This window comes from Musa acuminata, chromosome BXJ2-6, assembly GCF_036884655.1.
Source record: "Musa acuminata AAA Group cultivar baxijiao chromosome BXJ2-6, Cavendish_Baxijiao_AAA, whole genome shotgun sequence".
NCBI lineage: Eukaryota > Viridiplantae > Streptophyta > Magnoliopsida > Zingiberales > Musaceae > Musa > Musa acuminata.
This window is the reverse complement of record NC_088343.1, coordinates 8068750-8082881: the sequence shown is the minus strand read 5'-3', so window position 1 is coordinate 8082881 and position 14132 is coordinate 8068750. Positions and strand designations below refer to the sequence as shown.

General features: G+C 43.6%; 3 protein-coding genes across 3 annotated transcripts; all 3 read left to right on the top strand.

Annotated features, from left to right (window-relative positions):
- Positions 1-913: 913 nt before the first annotated feature.
- Positions 914-4600, top strand: LOC135614596 (receptor-like protein EIX2). The gene is made up of 2 exons (XM_065112114.1): positions 914-4031; positions 4219-4600. The coding sequence occupies exon 1, from the start codon at positions 955-957 to the stop codon at positions 4027-4029; it is 3075 nt and encodes a 1024-aa protein (XP_064968186.1). The 5' UTR covers positions 914-954; the 3' UTR covers positions 4030-4031; positions 4219-4600.
- Positions 4601-5374: 774 nt separating this feature from the next.
- Positions 5375-8143, top strand: LOC135613781 (probable leucine-rich repeat receptor-like protein kinase At1g35710). Its single transcript, XM_065110820.1, has one exon. It carries the CDS (start codon positions 5375-5377, stop codon positions 8141-8143), a length of 2769 nt encoding a protein of 922 aa, XP_064966892.1.
- A 2003-nt stretch (positions 8144-10146) lies between these two features.
- LOC135613780 (receptor-like protein EIX2) lies at positions 10147-13074 on the top strand. Its single transcript, XM_065110819.1, has 2 exons — positions 10147-11409; positions 13003-13074. The coding sequence occupies exons 1-2, from the start codon at positions 10147-10149 to the stop codon at positions 13072-13074; spliced, it is 1335 nt and encodes a 444-aa protein (XP_064966891.1).
- The last annotated feature ends 1058 nt before the right edge of the window (positions 13075-14132 follow it).

Sequence of the window (14132 nt, the reverse complement as noted above, 5' to 3'; positions counted from 1 at the left end):
AGAATGAAGAGCATATATGTAAGAGAGCCTTTGAGGTAAGCAACGTCGAAGATCATGATGATATGAATAATAGGAGCGAATAAACAATTAAGCTTGTTACGGAAGATCGAATCTCCTGAATGCGAGAAAACATCTGGGACTTGACAATGTCCACTAAAAAATGAGATGATAATGAACAAGACTATCACTGTCGAAATAAAAAAGAAAAAAAAATAACAACCAAAAGAGATATTTAGGATGGGACCGTCCGAAAGCAAATGTTTTTTCAAAAAAAATTAAAAATCAAAAAAAATTATTTGAACATTTCAAAGTCTATAATGCCATTGGCTATTTATAGTTTGAGGATCTCTCATTTAGAAAATAAGTAAAATTAAATTTTATTTTTTGATAAATTTATAATCTGGAAGCTCATAGAGGAAAGTTGATTTCTAAAATTATTTATGTAACACAAATAGATATAATTGCATTCGTTTACATACGTCCCATAGGTTTTTGAAAAGTCCTTATCGATAAAACGTAATTAGTAACATTTATTTCCACCCTCGTTGAATTATTTGTGTTGGGTACGAAGAACTCATAAATAACATCGCTGGTTTCTCTTATTTTCATTTTTATTTATTTTTTATGTTACATTTTTATTTATCATCTCGCGTCACTTATTAGGTAAGCATGAAAGATACCACCACATTGCGAATGGCTCACTCATCGACAAACTAAAATCATTTAGGTTGGACTAATTCCAAGTGGCGATAGGATAATATCTCTTAGTCTTCGGATGGGACACCCCACATTTACTGGAGCTTTGCCCGTCCGATACGCCCGTGAACTTAAAGCTTCTCAGGTCACATCGGCCATCTTCCACACCCAACAGGACTCTATAATCCGAACAAGTCATTGCAATCCTACGTCTCACCTTTCCCTTCATGTCATCTCACACTCTGATGGACGGATGAGATGCAGGATGCAGACCCAGTGGCTGTTCGCATGCGAGGTGTGACATTTGCCCAACCAGACGCCTCCTGTGGAATATATATACATGCCCTCCATCGTCTGCGATTTCTCCATAAAGAAGTAGCCATTCACCAATCAAAGATGGCCAATCCCAGGAGAACCAAGCGCCTCTGGCTCACCAGCATTCTGCTCTTCGTGCTCACAACCACGGCGTCGGCCAAGGGGTGCACTGAGGTGGAGAGGGACGCCCTCCTCGCCTTCAGAGCCCGCATCGTCGATCCGTCCCACCGCCTGTCTTCGTGGCGTCGCCGAGTAGACTGCTGCAGATGGAACGGCGTGGTGTGCGACGACACCACAGGCCGCGTCGTGGAGCTCAACCTCCAGAATTCGGCGGACATGACTGTCGAGGCGAATCAGGCGGCTCTGCGGGGTGAGATCAGTCCGTCCTTGCTCTCTTTAACGCATTTGGATCGCTTGGATCTCAATCACAATGACTTCGGGGGGTCACCGATCCCCACCTTCCTGGGCTCTTTCCCCAAGCTCACGTATCTCAACCTCTCCTGGTCCAACTTCAGCGGAGCCATTCCGCCCCAGCTGGGCAACCTGTCCAGCCTCCGCTCGCTCGATCTCCATTCGTATGGCTTATCGAGCGATCGCCTGCACTGGCTCTCGCGTCTCTCTTCCTTGAGATACCTCGACATGAGCGGTGTGAACCTTTCCATGGCCTCCCACGATTGGCTTCACTCGATGAACATGTTGTCCTCACTGGAGGAGCTACATTTACCATACTGTGGCCTCACCGACCTCCCCTCTTCTCTTTCCCATGTCAACCTTACGACGTTGACCATTATCGATCTCCGTGGCAACCTCTTCAACTCCACCTTCCCCAACTGGCTTCTACAACTCCGCAGCCTGTCCAATCTTGCTCTTAGCGATTCAAAGTTGCATGGCGAGCTACCTGCTGGGATCGGGAGATTGTCTCGTCTGACCCAGCTTGACCTCAGCGCCAATTCACTCTCTGGTCCTCTCCCCGCGGAGATTTGGAGTTCGAGGAGTCTAACAAGCATCGACCTCAGCTTTAATTCCTTCAGAGGTCCCATGCAAGTGGAAGCAGGGAATCGGACTAGTCTCTCACAGGTATATCTGATCAACTGCTCACTCACTGGCCGCATCCCTTCTGCGATTGGGAGTTTGACTCGTCTCAAGGAGCTGCACCTCAGTGGCAATCGACTCACTGGTCCCATACCTGCCGAGATTGGTAATTTGACTGCTCTAACAACGCTCGACTTGGGTCATAATTCTCTCTCTGGATCCGTACCACCTGAGATCGGCAAGCTTTCCAACCTAACCTCTCTTGATCTCTCCCTCAATTCCCTGAAAGGTACCATGTCCGAACTCCATCTCGCCAACCTTGCCAAGCTAGATGTCTTATACTTGTACAGGAACTCCTTGGACATCGCAATAGGCCATGACTGGATTCCACCTTTCCAACTCGAGACAATCGGTCTGGATTCCTGTAAGCTGGGCCCTTCGTTTCCCAGATGGCTGCGCTCACAGGAATCCATCGTGGATTTGAATTTGTCGAACACGAGTATCGAGGACACTTTGCCTGACTGGTTCTGGAATTCTTCTTCCTCGTCCATTATGGTCATAAATCTGTCCCACAACAAGATTTCCGGCACTCTGCCGGCATCCTTGGAGAGTCTAACCAACTTGATGCTCCTAAATTTGAGCTCTAATCTGTTCCAAGGTCCCATCCCTGTTTCGCCACCACTCCTACAAGCACTGGATTTATCAAGCAACGCTCTCTCAGGACCGCTACCATCGACCTTTGCACCGGTGTCGGAATACTTGTTCTTCTCAAACAACCATATTAACGGGAGCATACCATCCTACGTCTGCACTTTGCAGCTGCTCTTTGCCCTCGATCTGTCGAACAATCAAATATCAGGAGAAATACCTCGGTGTTGGCAAGAGACAAATGAACTTTTGTTTATCAATCTGGCGAATAATAAGCTCGGTGGAAAGATTCCTAACTCCATCGGAAACTTGACCAAGCTCAGGTCCTTGCACCTGAATAACAACCGCCTCCATGGATATCTTCCACCATCGTTGCAAAGTTGTAGCCAGTTAGCTGTCATCGACCTCGGTCGCAACCATTTTTGGGGCAACATACCGGCATGGATCGGACAAAGCTTTCGATATCTGGAGGTACTGTCGCTACGCTCGAATATGTTGTCAGGCAACATTCCGCCACAGCTTGGTCAACTAAGTAATCTTCGGATCATTGACTTTGCCGATAACAAGCTATCAGGGATCATACCACGCTCATTTGGTAATTTCAGCGCCATAATTTCCATGTCAAAGTCGATGTCTTCCACTTTTACGACCGACATGGAGTTGTCTCCGTTCCGCGAAAGCATAACTCTATCTATAAAGAGACGAGAAGTAACCTTTTCGTCTATTCTCCATCTCGTGAAGAGCATTGACCTTTCAAAAAATTCTCTGACCGGAGCAATCCCCACAGAGATCGGGTACCTTTACGCACTTCAAACTTTAAATCTATCAAGAAATAGCATTGGAGGTATGATTCCGAGTACTATTGGCGGAATGAAATCACTGGAAACTCTTGACTTATCATTCAATGACTTGTCCGGATCCATTCCTCAAAGCTTATCAGGCCTGAATTATCTGAGTGACTTGAATCTGTCTTATAACAATCTATCAGGAGCCATTCCATCGGGTTATCAACTTCAAACACTTGCAGCATCCAGTTACATCGGTAATGCGAATCTTTGTGGCCCTCCGGTTAGCAAGAGTTGCCTCGAGAAGACAAATATCAATGCGACATACGAGGAGGAGGAAGAAGGATTTCATGCCTTTTCATTTTACTTTGGCATCACACACGGTTATTTGGTTGGACAGTGGTGCGTGTTTATCATCATGCTATTTAAGGAAGATTGGAGGATGTTTTATTTTCGAATGATTGATCGATTATATGACAAAGCGTGTGTGGCAATCAAGATAAAGATCAACGGATGGAGGATCAATAAAGGAGAGAGACGTACTCAAAAGTGAAGGTAACGTTATTGTATTATACATAATGTGTTTGAGTACTCAAAAGGGACGTACTCAAAAGTTAATGAATTCCCATTTGCTTCACTTCATTTATTTGAATTTTGTGTTCATACTTCTACATTAAAAATATATGTATATCACTTTGCTCCTATCTTCCATTAGAAGTTTTATGTCTTCGTTAACTTGCAGACTAAAATGTCGACTTGATGACGATGATGTTAGGCACTTCTCGCGATATTTGATAGCCCCCTTACAAGGCTGGTAGGCTGCAGGCTGTCTATGTGAAAACAGAGACAGGGAGTTCTTATTGAAATCAAACCATATGTCCGCATCCCGAGGCCTTTCAAGCGTTTCTGTGGTCTATCACTGTTTCCCCGTCAAGCATTGTATATGTGGGTTCAATCAATTTAATCTGTGACAATATCTACATCCCTTTTGTAATTGCTGCAGCCCAATTGTTCCAAAAATGAAGTACGAAGCGGGAGAAACTTCTTGGTGTAATAAAGAACCCTGTGACTCGCCATTTGCCTGTCAATTCCAAGAAAATAGGTGATAACTTGCATATTTGTTTCTTCTTTGATAGCAACTCCATGATAATTGCTTGTTTGATTTGGTCCCTTTCAACACGGATAATGTACACCTCATTCGATATCGATGTTGCATTTAGTGTAGGTGGCAACATCAATTTTCTTTCGAGGGAAAACATATGTGTCGTTTCGGTGCATTTGAGTGCTTTTGAGGCTGTGGGACAAGTCATATTCCTTGCGTGTGAAAGAGTTAAGATGCGTCGATGATGAAATAAGATACCGAGTGAGAACTCCTGAGGAGAAACGAAGATGTAAATGAAAACTCTGAAAAAGAAAAGATCAGGAAAATACCCTCTTTACTTTCTCGACGTGGAAGAAAAACATGCAAGAAGCTTATGAGAAAACCTAAGAAAGATGAACTATATTAAAGTTGGGAAATCGATAATTCGACACGAGGTGGTATTGCGGACGACAACCCCTAGTATTATCGATTGACGGTGGTGTTAGGCCAGATGTTGCATGAAGTTGAAGAACATCTGTTTCAAGTTTGAAATCCAGTACCAATCTCTTTCTTTGGTTAAATGGCGGGGTGGAAACCAAGTTTGACTAAGGTACACTATCATGCACTGCAGGACCAGAAGCAGTCAAATACCACATAAGTCAAGTCTTTATTTATCTCTATCGCCACCAGCGCATCAATCTCCGCGTTTCACTGGAGTCTGGGAAGGAGGGCCATCACTCCCACACAGCGACTCTATATATGGACTTGTCCTCCACGGCCTGCCATCTCTCAGGACACTATGCATTCACCAAATAGCATGGCCTCTTGCAGCAGAAGCACACACCCTGTGCCACCGCACTACTCTTTCGGGCTTTGGCTTACGAGCATTCTTTTGTTCACGGAGGCAACAACGCCGACGACGAAGGGGTGCGTAGAGGGCGAGAGGGACGCCCTCCTCGACTTCAAAACCGGCATCGTCAAGGATCCTTCCAGCCGTTTGTCATCATGGCGAGGCCGAGTAGACTGCTGCAGATGGAGCGGGGTGGTCTGTGACAACAGAACCGGCCATGTCGTGGAGCTCAACCTCCATAATTCAGACCCTAATTACAGTGAGACGTCTATCGGAGGTGAGATCAGACCATCCTTGCTCCTGCTAACTCATTTGGAGCGTCTCAACCTCAGCCACAATGACTTCGGTGGGATCCAAATCCCGAAATTTTTGGGTTCCCTTACCAAGTTGACGTATCTCGACCTCTCCTGGTCCAACTTCGGCGGAGCCATTCCGCCCCAGCTGGGCAACCTGTCCAGCCTCCGCTCGCTCGGTCTCCATTCGTATGGCTTATCGAGCGATCGCCTGCACTGGCTCTCGCGTCTCTCTTCCTTGAGATACCTCGACATGAGCGGTGTGAACCTTTCCATAGCCTCCCACGATTGGCTTCACTCAATGAACATGTTGTCCTCACTGGAGGAGCTACATTTACCATACTGTTGCCTCACCGACCTCCCCTCTTCTCTTTCCCATGTCAACCTCACAGCACTGGCCACTCTCGATCTCCGTGGCAACCACTTCAACTCCACCTTCCCCGACTGGCTATGGAAACTCCACAACCTCTCTTATCTTGATCTCAGTTTTTCTATGTTTCATGGTGCCATATCTGCTGGGATTGGAAATTTGACTGGTCTAAGAGAACTTCATCTGAGTGATAATTCACTTTCAGGTCCCGTGCCCATTGAGATTGGAATTTGTAATAGTCTAAAACTTATCGATCTGAGTGATAATTCACTCTTCGGAGTCATACCTGCTGGGATTGGGAATTTGACTATTCTAGGAGTGCTTTATCTTAACGATAATTCACTCTTCGGAGTCATACCTGCTGGGATTGGGAAATTGACTAGTCTAAGAGTGCTTTATCTTGATCATAATTCACTCTTCGGAGTCATACCTGCTGGGATTGGGAAATTGACTAGTCTAAGAGAGCTTTATCTTGATCATAATTCACTCTTCGGAGTCATACCTGCTGGGATTGGGAATTTGACTAGTCTAGGAGTGCTTTATCTTAATGATAATTCACTCTTTGGACCCATACCTGTTGGGATTGGGAATTTGACTAGTCTAAGAGTGCTTTATCTTGATCATAATTCACTCTTCGGAGTCATACCTGCTGGGATTGGGAAATTGACTAGTCTAAGAGAGCTTTATCTTGATCATAATTCACTCTTCGGAGTCATACCTGCTGGGATTGGGAATTTGACTAGTCTAGGAGTGCTTTATCTTAATGATAATTCACTCTTTGGACCCATACCTGTTGGGATTGGGAATTTGACTAGTCTAAGAGTGCTTTATCTTGATCATAATTCACTCTTCGGAGTCATACCTGCTGGGATTGGGAAATTGACTAGTCTAAGAGAGCTTTATCTTGATCATAATTCACTCTTCGGAGTCATACCTGCTGGGATTGGGAATTTGACAATTCTAGGAGTGCTTTATCTTAACGATAATTCACTTTCAGGTCCCATACCTGTTGAGATTGGGAATTTGACTGGTCTAGGAGAGCTTTATCTTAACGAAAATTCACTTTCAGGTCCCGCACCCATTGAGATCGGCAAGCTTTCCAACCTCACTATTCTTTCTCTGTCTAGTAATTCCCTGGAGGGTACCATGTCTGAACTCCATTTCGCTAACTTAACCAAACTTAGTGAGCTTGATCTATCCGAAAACTCCCTAGTCATCTCAATAGACCACAATTGGGTTCCTCCTTTTCAACTCCGATCCATTAAACTGAGTTCTTGTAAGTTGGGTCCTACATTTCCAAGATGGCTCCGTTCACAAAACTCCATTAAGGATTTGGATATGTCGAACACAAGCATCGAGGATGCCTTGCCTGATTGGTTTTGGAACACTTCTTCTTCTTCTTCTTCTTCTATAAATCTCTCCCAAAATCAGATTAGCGGCACTTTGCCTGATTTGATCTTTTCATCCATTCTTTACCTTGTCAACATTATAGATCTTTCAAATAATAATTTGACAGGAGAAATCCCAATTGAAATTGGGTCTCTTTCAATGCTCCAAACTTTAAATCTATCCAGAAACAATTTTGTCGGCCAAATTCCGGCGGCAATTAGTGCCATGAAATCATTGGAAACTCTGGATCTGTCATTCAATAAGTTATCCGGAGTCATTCCTCAAAGCTTTTCGGCGCTGAATTCTCTGAACCACTTGAATCTGTCTTACAACAATCTATCGGGAGCGATTCCATCGGGGAATCAACTTCGGACGCTGGAGGATGCATCCATTTATATCGGAAATGTCCATCTCTGTGGACCTCCGGTGACCAAGAGTTGCTCCGACGATCCCAACGTCGATTCGACGGAAGAGGAGTACGAACAAGGATCTCATGTGCTGTCGTTTTACTTCGGTACCGGGCTCGGATATTTGGTCGGCTTATGGAGTGTGTTCGTGATCATGCTGTTCAAGAAAGATTGGAGGCTCTTCTATTTTGCAACGGTGGACAAGATGTACGACAGAACTTATGTGGCAATCAAGATAAGAATGCGAAATTGGCATGACGCAGCTGGTCGAACGTGATGCAAGTTTCTTTCGTGTTATAAGTGTGATCCATTTCATCCGTCAAAAATGATCTCGTTTCGAAGATAATGAAATGTTAATCTCAGATACCAGAAAGATAAGAAGAATTATCGAAGAAACTTGAATGTAGAAGCTTGAATGCATTAACATGTTCATCTTCTATTTATACATAGAGGAAGGATTTCCCTGAATAGAGTAAGAGAGATTTCCTCATATAGTTGGAGAAATTTTATCTGCTATCACTTTTCATGGTGATCACATGGTGTTCTTGATATTTTGCATCGTTGATCGTTGGGCACTGTGATAAGCCATTCTTTTTAGAGTGTATGATCGTTGTGTTGTCTATGACATCCTTGGCGATCCATTGCATGGTTCCTTTCTCACGGTTTGGATGTGGCTCATCCCCTTTGTCATCACGAAATCAAGATTTACTCCATGTTTCGGAAATCTATCTTCCGATGCACCAAGTTGCATCGACGATTCATATCGAGGTTTACTCCATAGACTACAGGTAGAGTGAGTAGCCCAACCTACTATTACGGTGCTTGTGAGAAAGGTAATCGCCACGGTAGGGATCTCACCCGAGTCGTAGAAAAGGGTTCCCACGGAGGATGAGGCGATGGGTAAAAATAGAGAATGGGCTTATTTCGATGCCTTTATATAGTCTAAAATTACATATGAATTCGCAATTAAGAATGAAAGATGTGATGATGATGATATTGAACAAAAATTAAACTCCCATCTCTTGCATCTAATTTTCAATTATCTTTTTTACAAATTATTGAAGCAGCAAAGTAATAGCCCGGAAGATTGTGTCCAATGAACGGCAGGTCAAACAAGGCTTTGGAGTAGAGCCAGTGTGGAACCCAATCTGAGGAGGGCCATTAATTGGCCATGTCCTTCCAAGAACAGTATCTTAGTTCGCAAATCTCTTTCAAGACCATCGGTCTTTGCTTTGTTGTTACATACGCGCGCAAGAACTAACAAAACCTATTCTTACTTCTTTGACACTTTTGACGATCGGAGGATCTTCTACTTCCAAGTTATGGATAACATATATGACAAAGTTTATGTAGCAATCAAGATACGGATCGCTAGGTTGACGATGACTATCTCTACGCATAATCTTAAGTGCAATTTTGTAGAAAACGAAAGAGATAAAAAGAAATGCAGCCATTTCTTTCGCTCGTGTGGGAACAATTACCCACAAAATTCATCACAGAAATGGTGGGAAATCCTCATCATCTTCACCACTTGTGTATCCAACGAATCAATTTGTTGCGTGCCTTTGGGTTCCCAACAAAGACTTCCACACATGTGAAAGCGAAGCGTGCGTTCCGCTACAAACTTCGTTGAGTCTCCCTCTTTCGGACGGACGCTACATGTAAAGCGATGGCTTACCGTGTTATCTTGGGTGAGGAATCGTTTGCGGTGTGTCGGAGTCTTCATCCACGTTGTCTTCCGTGATGACGTTTGACATGTCATGGCGACATTTCGACCCCTAGAATAAGGTATTCATCGCCTCCATACATTTTATCTTGGCTAAGAAGATGATGCGTTCCGATGTGCGGACATCAGAATCAAACCTTGTGGAATGAGGGAGGCATGAATTAGATTCCACACTATCGCATTTGGGCCGAATGAGACGTTCTACGCAATCCAACAAGGCCGATTCAATGGCCGTGTCTTTCAAGTTTGTAATCCAGTATCAATCTCTTTCGTTCTTGCGAACCGAGCCCCAATTTTGAGACCCAGGCAGGGTAGAAACCAAGTTTGAGTAAGCTGCACGGTGCACGGACTGCAGGTCCAGCAGGAGTCGAATCCCACAAAAGTCAAGTTTTTTTATCTATCTATCGCGACCAGTGCATCAATCTTCACGTTTCACAGGAGTCTATGATGGGTTGCGGGTGGGAGGGCCATCACGCCCCCACACCCATTCTATATATTCATGTCCTCCACCGCCTACCATCTCTCAGTACACTATGCACTCACCAAATAGCATCATGGCCTCTTGCAGCAGAAGCACACACCCTGTGCCACGGCACTACTCTTTCGGGCTTTGGCTTACGAGCATTCTATTGGTCACGGCGGCAACAACGCCGACGACGAAGGGGTGCGTAGAGGGCGAGAGGGACGCCCTTCTCGACTTCAAAACCGGCATCGTCAAGGATCCTTCCAGCCGTTTGTCATCATGGCAAGGCCGAGTAGACTGCTGCAGATGGAGCGGGGTGGTCTGTGACAACAGAACCGGCCATGTCGTGGAGCTTAACCTCAATCCAGACTATCTAAACAATGAGACGTCTATCGGAGGTGAGATCAGACCATCCTTGCTCCTGCTAACTCATTTGGAGCGTCTCAACCTCAGCCACAATGACTTCGGTGGGATCCAAATCCCGAAATTTTTGGGTTCCCTTACCAAGTTGACGTATCTCGACCTCTCCTGGTCCAACTTCGGCGGAGCCATTCCGCCCCAGCTGGGCAACCTGTCCAGCCTCCGCTCGCTCGATCTCCAGTCGTATGGCTTATCGAGCGATCGCCTGCACTGGCTCTCGCGTCTCACTTCCTTGAGATACCTCGACATGAGCTTTGTGAACCTTTCCATGGCCTCCCACAATTGGCTTCAAGCGGTGAACATGTTGTCCTCACTGGAGGAGCTACATTTACCATACTGTTGCCTCACCGACCTCCCCTCTTCTCTTTCCCATGTCAACCTCACAGCACTGGCCACTCTGGACATCAGTGACAACTTCTTCAACTCCACCTTCCCCAGCTGGCTATGGAAACTCCACAGCCTCTCTTATCTTGATCTCAGTATTTCTATGTTTCATGGTGCCATACCCGCTGGGATTGGAAATTTGACTGGTCTAAGATGGCTTTACCTTGGATATAATTCACTTTCAAGTCCCATCCCCATCGAGATTGGAATTTGTAATAGTCTAAAACTTATTGATCTCAGTGATAATTCACTCTTTGGACCCATACCTGCTGGGATTGGAAATTTGACTGGTCTAAGATGGCTTTACCTTGGATATAATTCACTTTCAAGTCCCATCCCCATCGAGATTGGAATTTGTAATAGTCTAAAACTTATTGATCTCAGTGATAATTCACTCTTTGGACCCATACCTGCTGGGATTGGAAATTTGACTGGTCTAAGATGGCTTTACCTTGGATATAATTCACTTTCAAGTCCCATCCCCATCGAGATTGGAAATTTGAATAGTCTAGAACTTATAGATCTCAGTGATAATTTACTGTCTGGATCGGTACCTACTGAGATTGGCAAGCTTCCCAACCTCACTTTTCTTTCTCTCTCTAATAATTCACTAAAGGACACCATGTCTGAACTCCATTTTGCTAACTTAACCAAATTAATTGAGCTTGATTTATCCGACAACTCCCTAGTCATCTCAGTAGACCATAACTGGGTTCCTCCTTTTCAACTCCGATCCATTCAACTGAATTCTTGTAAGTTGGGTCCTGCATTTCCAAGATGGCTCCGTTCACAAAACTCCATTAAATATTTGGATATGTCGAACACAAGTATCGAGGACGTCTTGCCTGATTGGTTTTGGAACATTTCCGCTTTTTCTATAAATCTCTCCCAAAATCAGATTAATGGTACTTTGCCACCTTACTTGCGTTATTTGTATCTGTATAATAATTCCTTTTCGGGATCGTTGTCATCAATCTCTCTCCCACTAGAATTGGAACTCTTGGATCTCTCACATAACCATATTAACGGGAGTATACCATCATTTATCTGCAACTTGACACAACTTTGTGTCCTCGATCTATCGAGCAACCAAATATCAGGTGAAATCCCTTGGTGTTGGCAAGAGACAAACTTCATTATCTACATTAATCTAGCAGATAATAAGCTCTCGGGAGAAATTCCTAGCTCTTTTGAAAAGTTGACTCACCTTCGGTCTTTGCACTTAAACAATAATAGTCTACACGGGCATCTTCCATTGTCATTGAAAAATTGCAGTAGACTAGTTTTTCTTGATCTTGGCGATAATAAATTCTCAGGTAGCATACCTACGTGGATTGCACAAAACTTTCAAAACCTAGAGGTGCTCCGGCTATGCTCAAATATGTTTTTTGGTAACATTCCTACAGAGCTTGGACAACTTCATCATCTACATATTATCGACCTTGCTAATAATAATTTATCAGGGCCAATTCCACGCTCCTTCGGCAATTTAAATGCAACAAAAACTTATAGGCAACGACACCCACATTTAGTTTATGGTGTATATTATGGGTCTGGATTATTTTTTGACGACGATAGCATCACTCTAACTATAAAGGGAAATAGTCTCATCTTTTCGATCATTGTTTACCTTGTCAATATTATAGACATTTCAAACAATAATTTGACGGGAGAAATCCCAGTAGAAATTGGGTCTCTTTCGACATTCCAAACTTTAAATCTATCAAGAAATAATTTTGTCGGCCAAATACCAACGACAATTGGTGGCATGAAGTCATTGGAAACTCTGGATCTATCATTTAATAAGTTATCCGGAGGCATTCCTCAAAGCTTGTCAGACCTGTATTCTCTGAATCACTTGAATTTGTCTTACAACAATCTATCAGGAGTTATTCCTTCGGGAAATCAACTACAAACACTCAATGACTTATCCATTTATATTGGCAATGCATATCTATGTGGAGCTCCCCTCACCAAGAGTTGCTACGATCTTAAAAGTAACAACGTGATAAAAGAAGACAACAAAGACGGATCCTTTATGCCATCATATTATCTGAGTATCATACTCGGATATTTGGTTGGATTATGGAGCGTATTTATCATCATGTTGTTCAAGAAAAATTGGAGGATTTTCTATTTTCAGATGATTGATAAAATATATGATAAAGCTTATGTTGCCATCAAGATAAGAATTGCTTCATCGACAACTGATTGAGGGTGAAGACGACATCAAAAGTGGGAGTGTCTTGTGTGTTGTATCCATAATAAGTTTGAATCTTGCAAGATGACATCCTTGAGATCATGTAATTGTTTCTTTTCAATATTTCTCTCTCTTCTTTTTGGTTTCATCTTTCTAAATATTGTGTGTATTGTGACGATGGAAACATAATTGTTGAATGTAATAATATTGTTGTGAAGAATGCATTGAATTATTATAATACAATATTTTTATAATATTATGTTATATATTTTGTATCTTTAATATGTTACAGTATATTATATTATTTTAAAATTAATATTAAATCTCGATCCACCGATTCAATCATGAATCCGATGACCTGAGACTTGGCCAACACCTATGCTGACGATAACGCCATAAGAATCCCACGGTATTATGCGCTTAATGTAAACAGTCATGCTTTCACGTCATGTGCTTATGGAAAAGGAAGACTGACCGAGTCAACGTTGGGCCATTTCCGTAGCAGTCTCACACGTCCCGTCCATCAAAAAGTAGGAGAAGAAGAAAGGATGGAGAAGTCACTTCGAGTCCGTTCGCAGCAGCCGTGGAAGCTTCTTCGAAGGCACGCGGTGGGGGACTCGAACCGCTTGGCGACCGGAGTCAACTTTGACAAGGATCGGTGAGTCTATATGGCATTCCACGATTGGGAGGACCATTGTGGACTCTCGTCCTCCCCTGCAGGATTCCTTGCACACGCTATGCCCGTTCTTTAGAGTTAGGAAGAGACTCGACTGCTGAAGCCATTTTAGCCTTCGGAGCTTTTTTGACCTCAACTCCGTGTGCGTCCTTCTTGGCAGCTGCGCTTCCATGATCATTAGATTAGGAGTCCAAGTTGGACGAAAGGACGAAAAAGATTAGCACTCACGTTATAATATGTATCCTTTGTCACTACTTCGATCACATGGGATGCCGGGTGGAGACGAAGGGACCTGTCATTTCACAAGAGGATCCATTGGCAATCGCGGAGAGCAATGGTTCAACCTACCACATTCTATATATTATATTCATATATACATGCTCGTTCACCAAAGAGC

Bases quoted from the DNA above. Each gene is read 5' to 3' on its own strand.
- LOC135614596 (XM_065112114.1), top strand. From the start codon at position 955: ATGCAGGATGCAGACCCAGTGGCTGTTCGCATGCGAGGTGTGACATTT.
- LOC135613781 (XM_065110820.1), top strand. From the start codon at position 5,375: ATGGCCTCTTGCAGCAGAAGCACACACCCTGTGCCACCGCACTACTCT.
- LOC135613780 (XM_065110819.1), top strand. From the start codon at position 10,147: ATGGCCTCTTGCAGCAGAAGCACACACCCTGTGCCACGGCACTACTCT. The intron at 11,410-13,002 runs GTACCTACTGAG...TTCTATTTTCAG, and splicing joins ATAATTTACTGTCTGGATCG to ATGATTGATAAAATATATGA.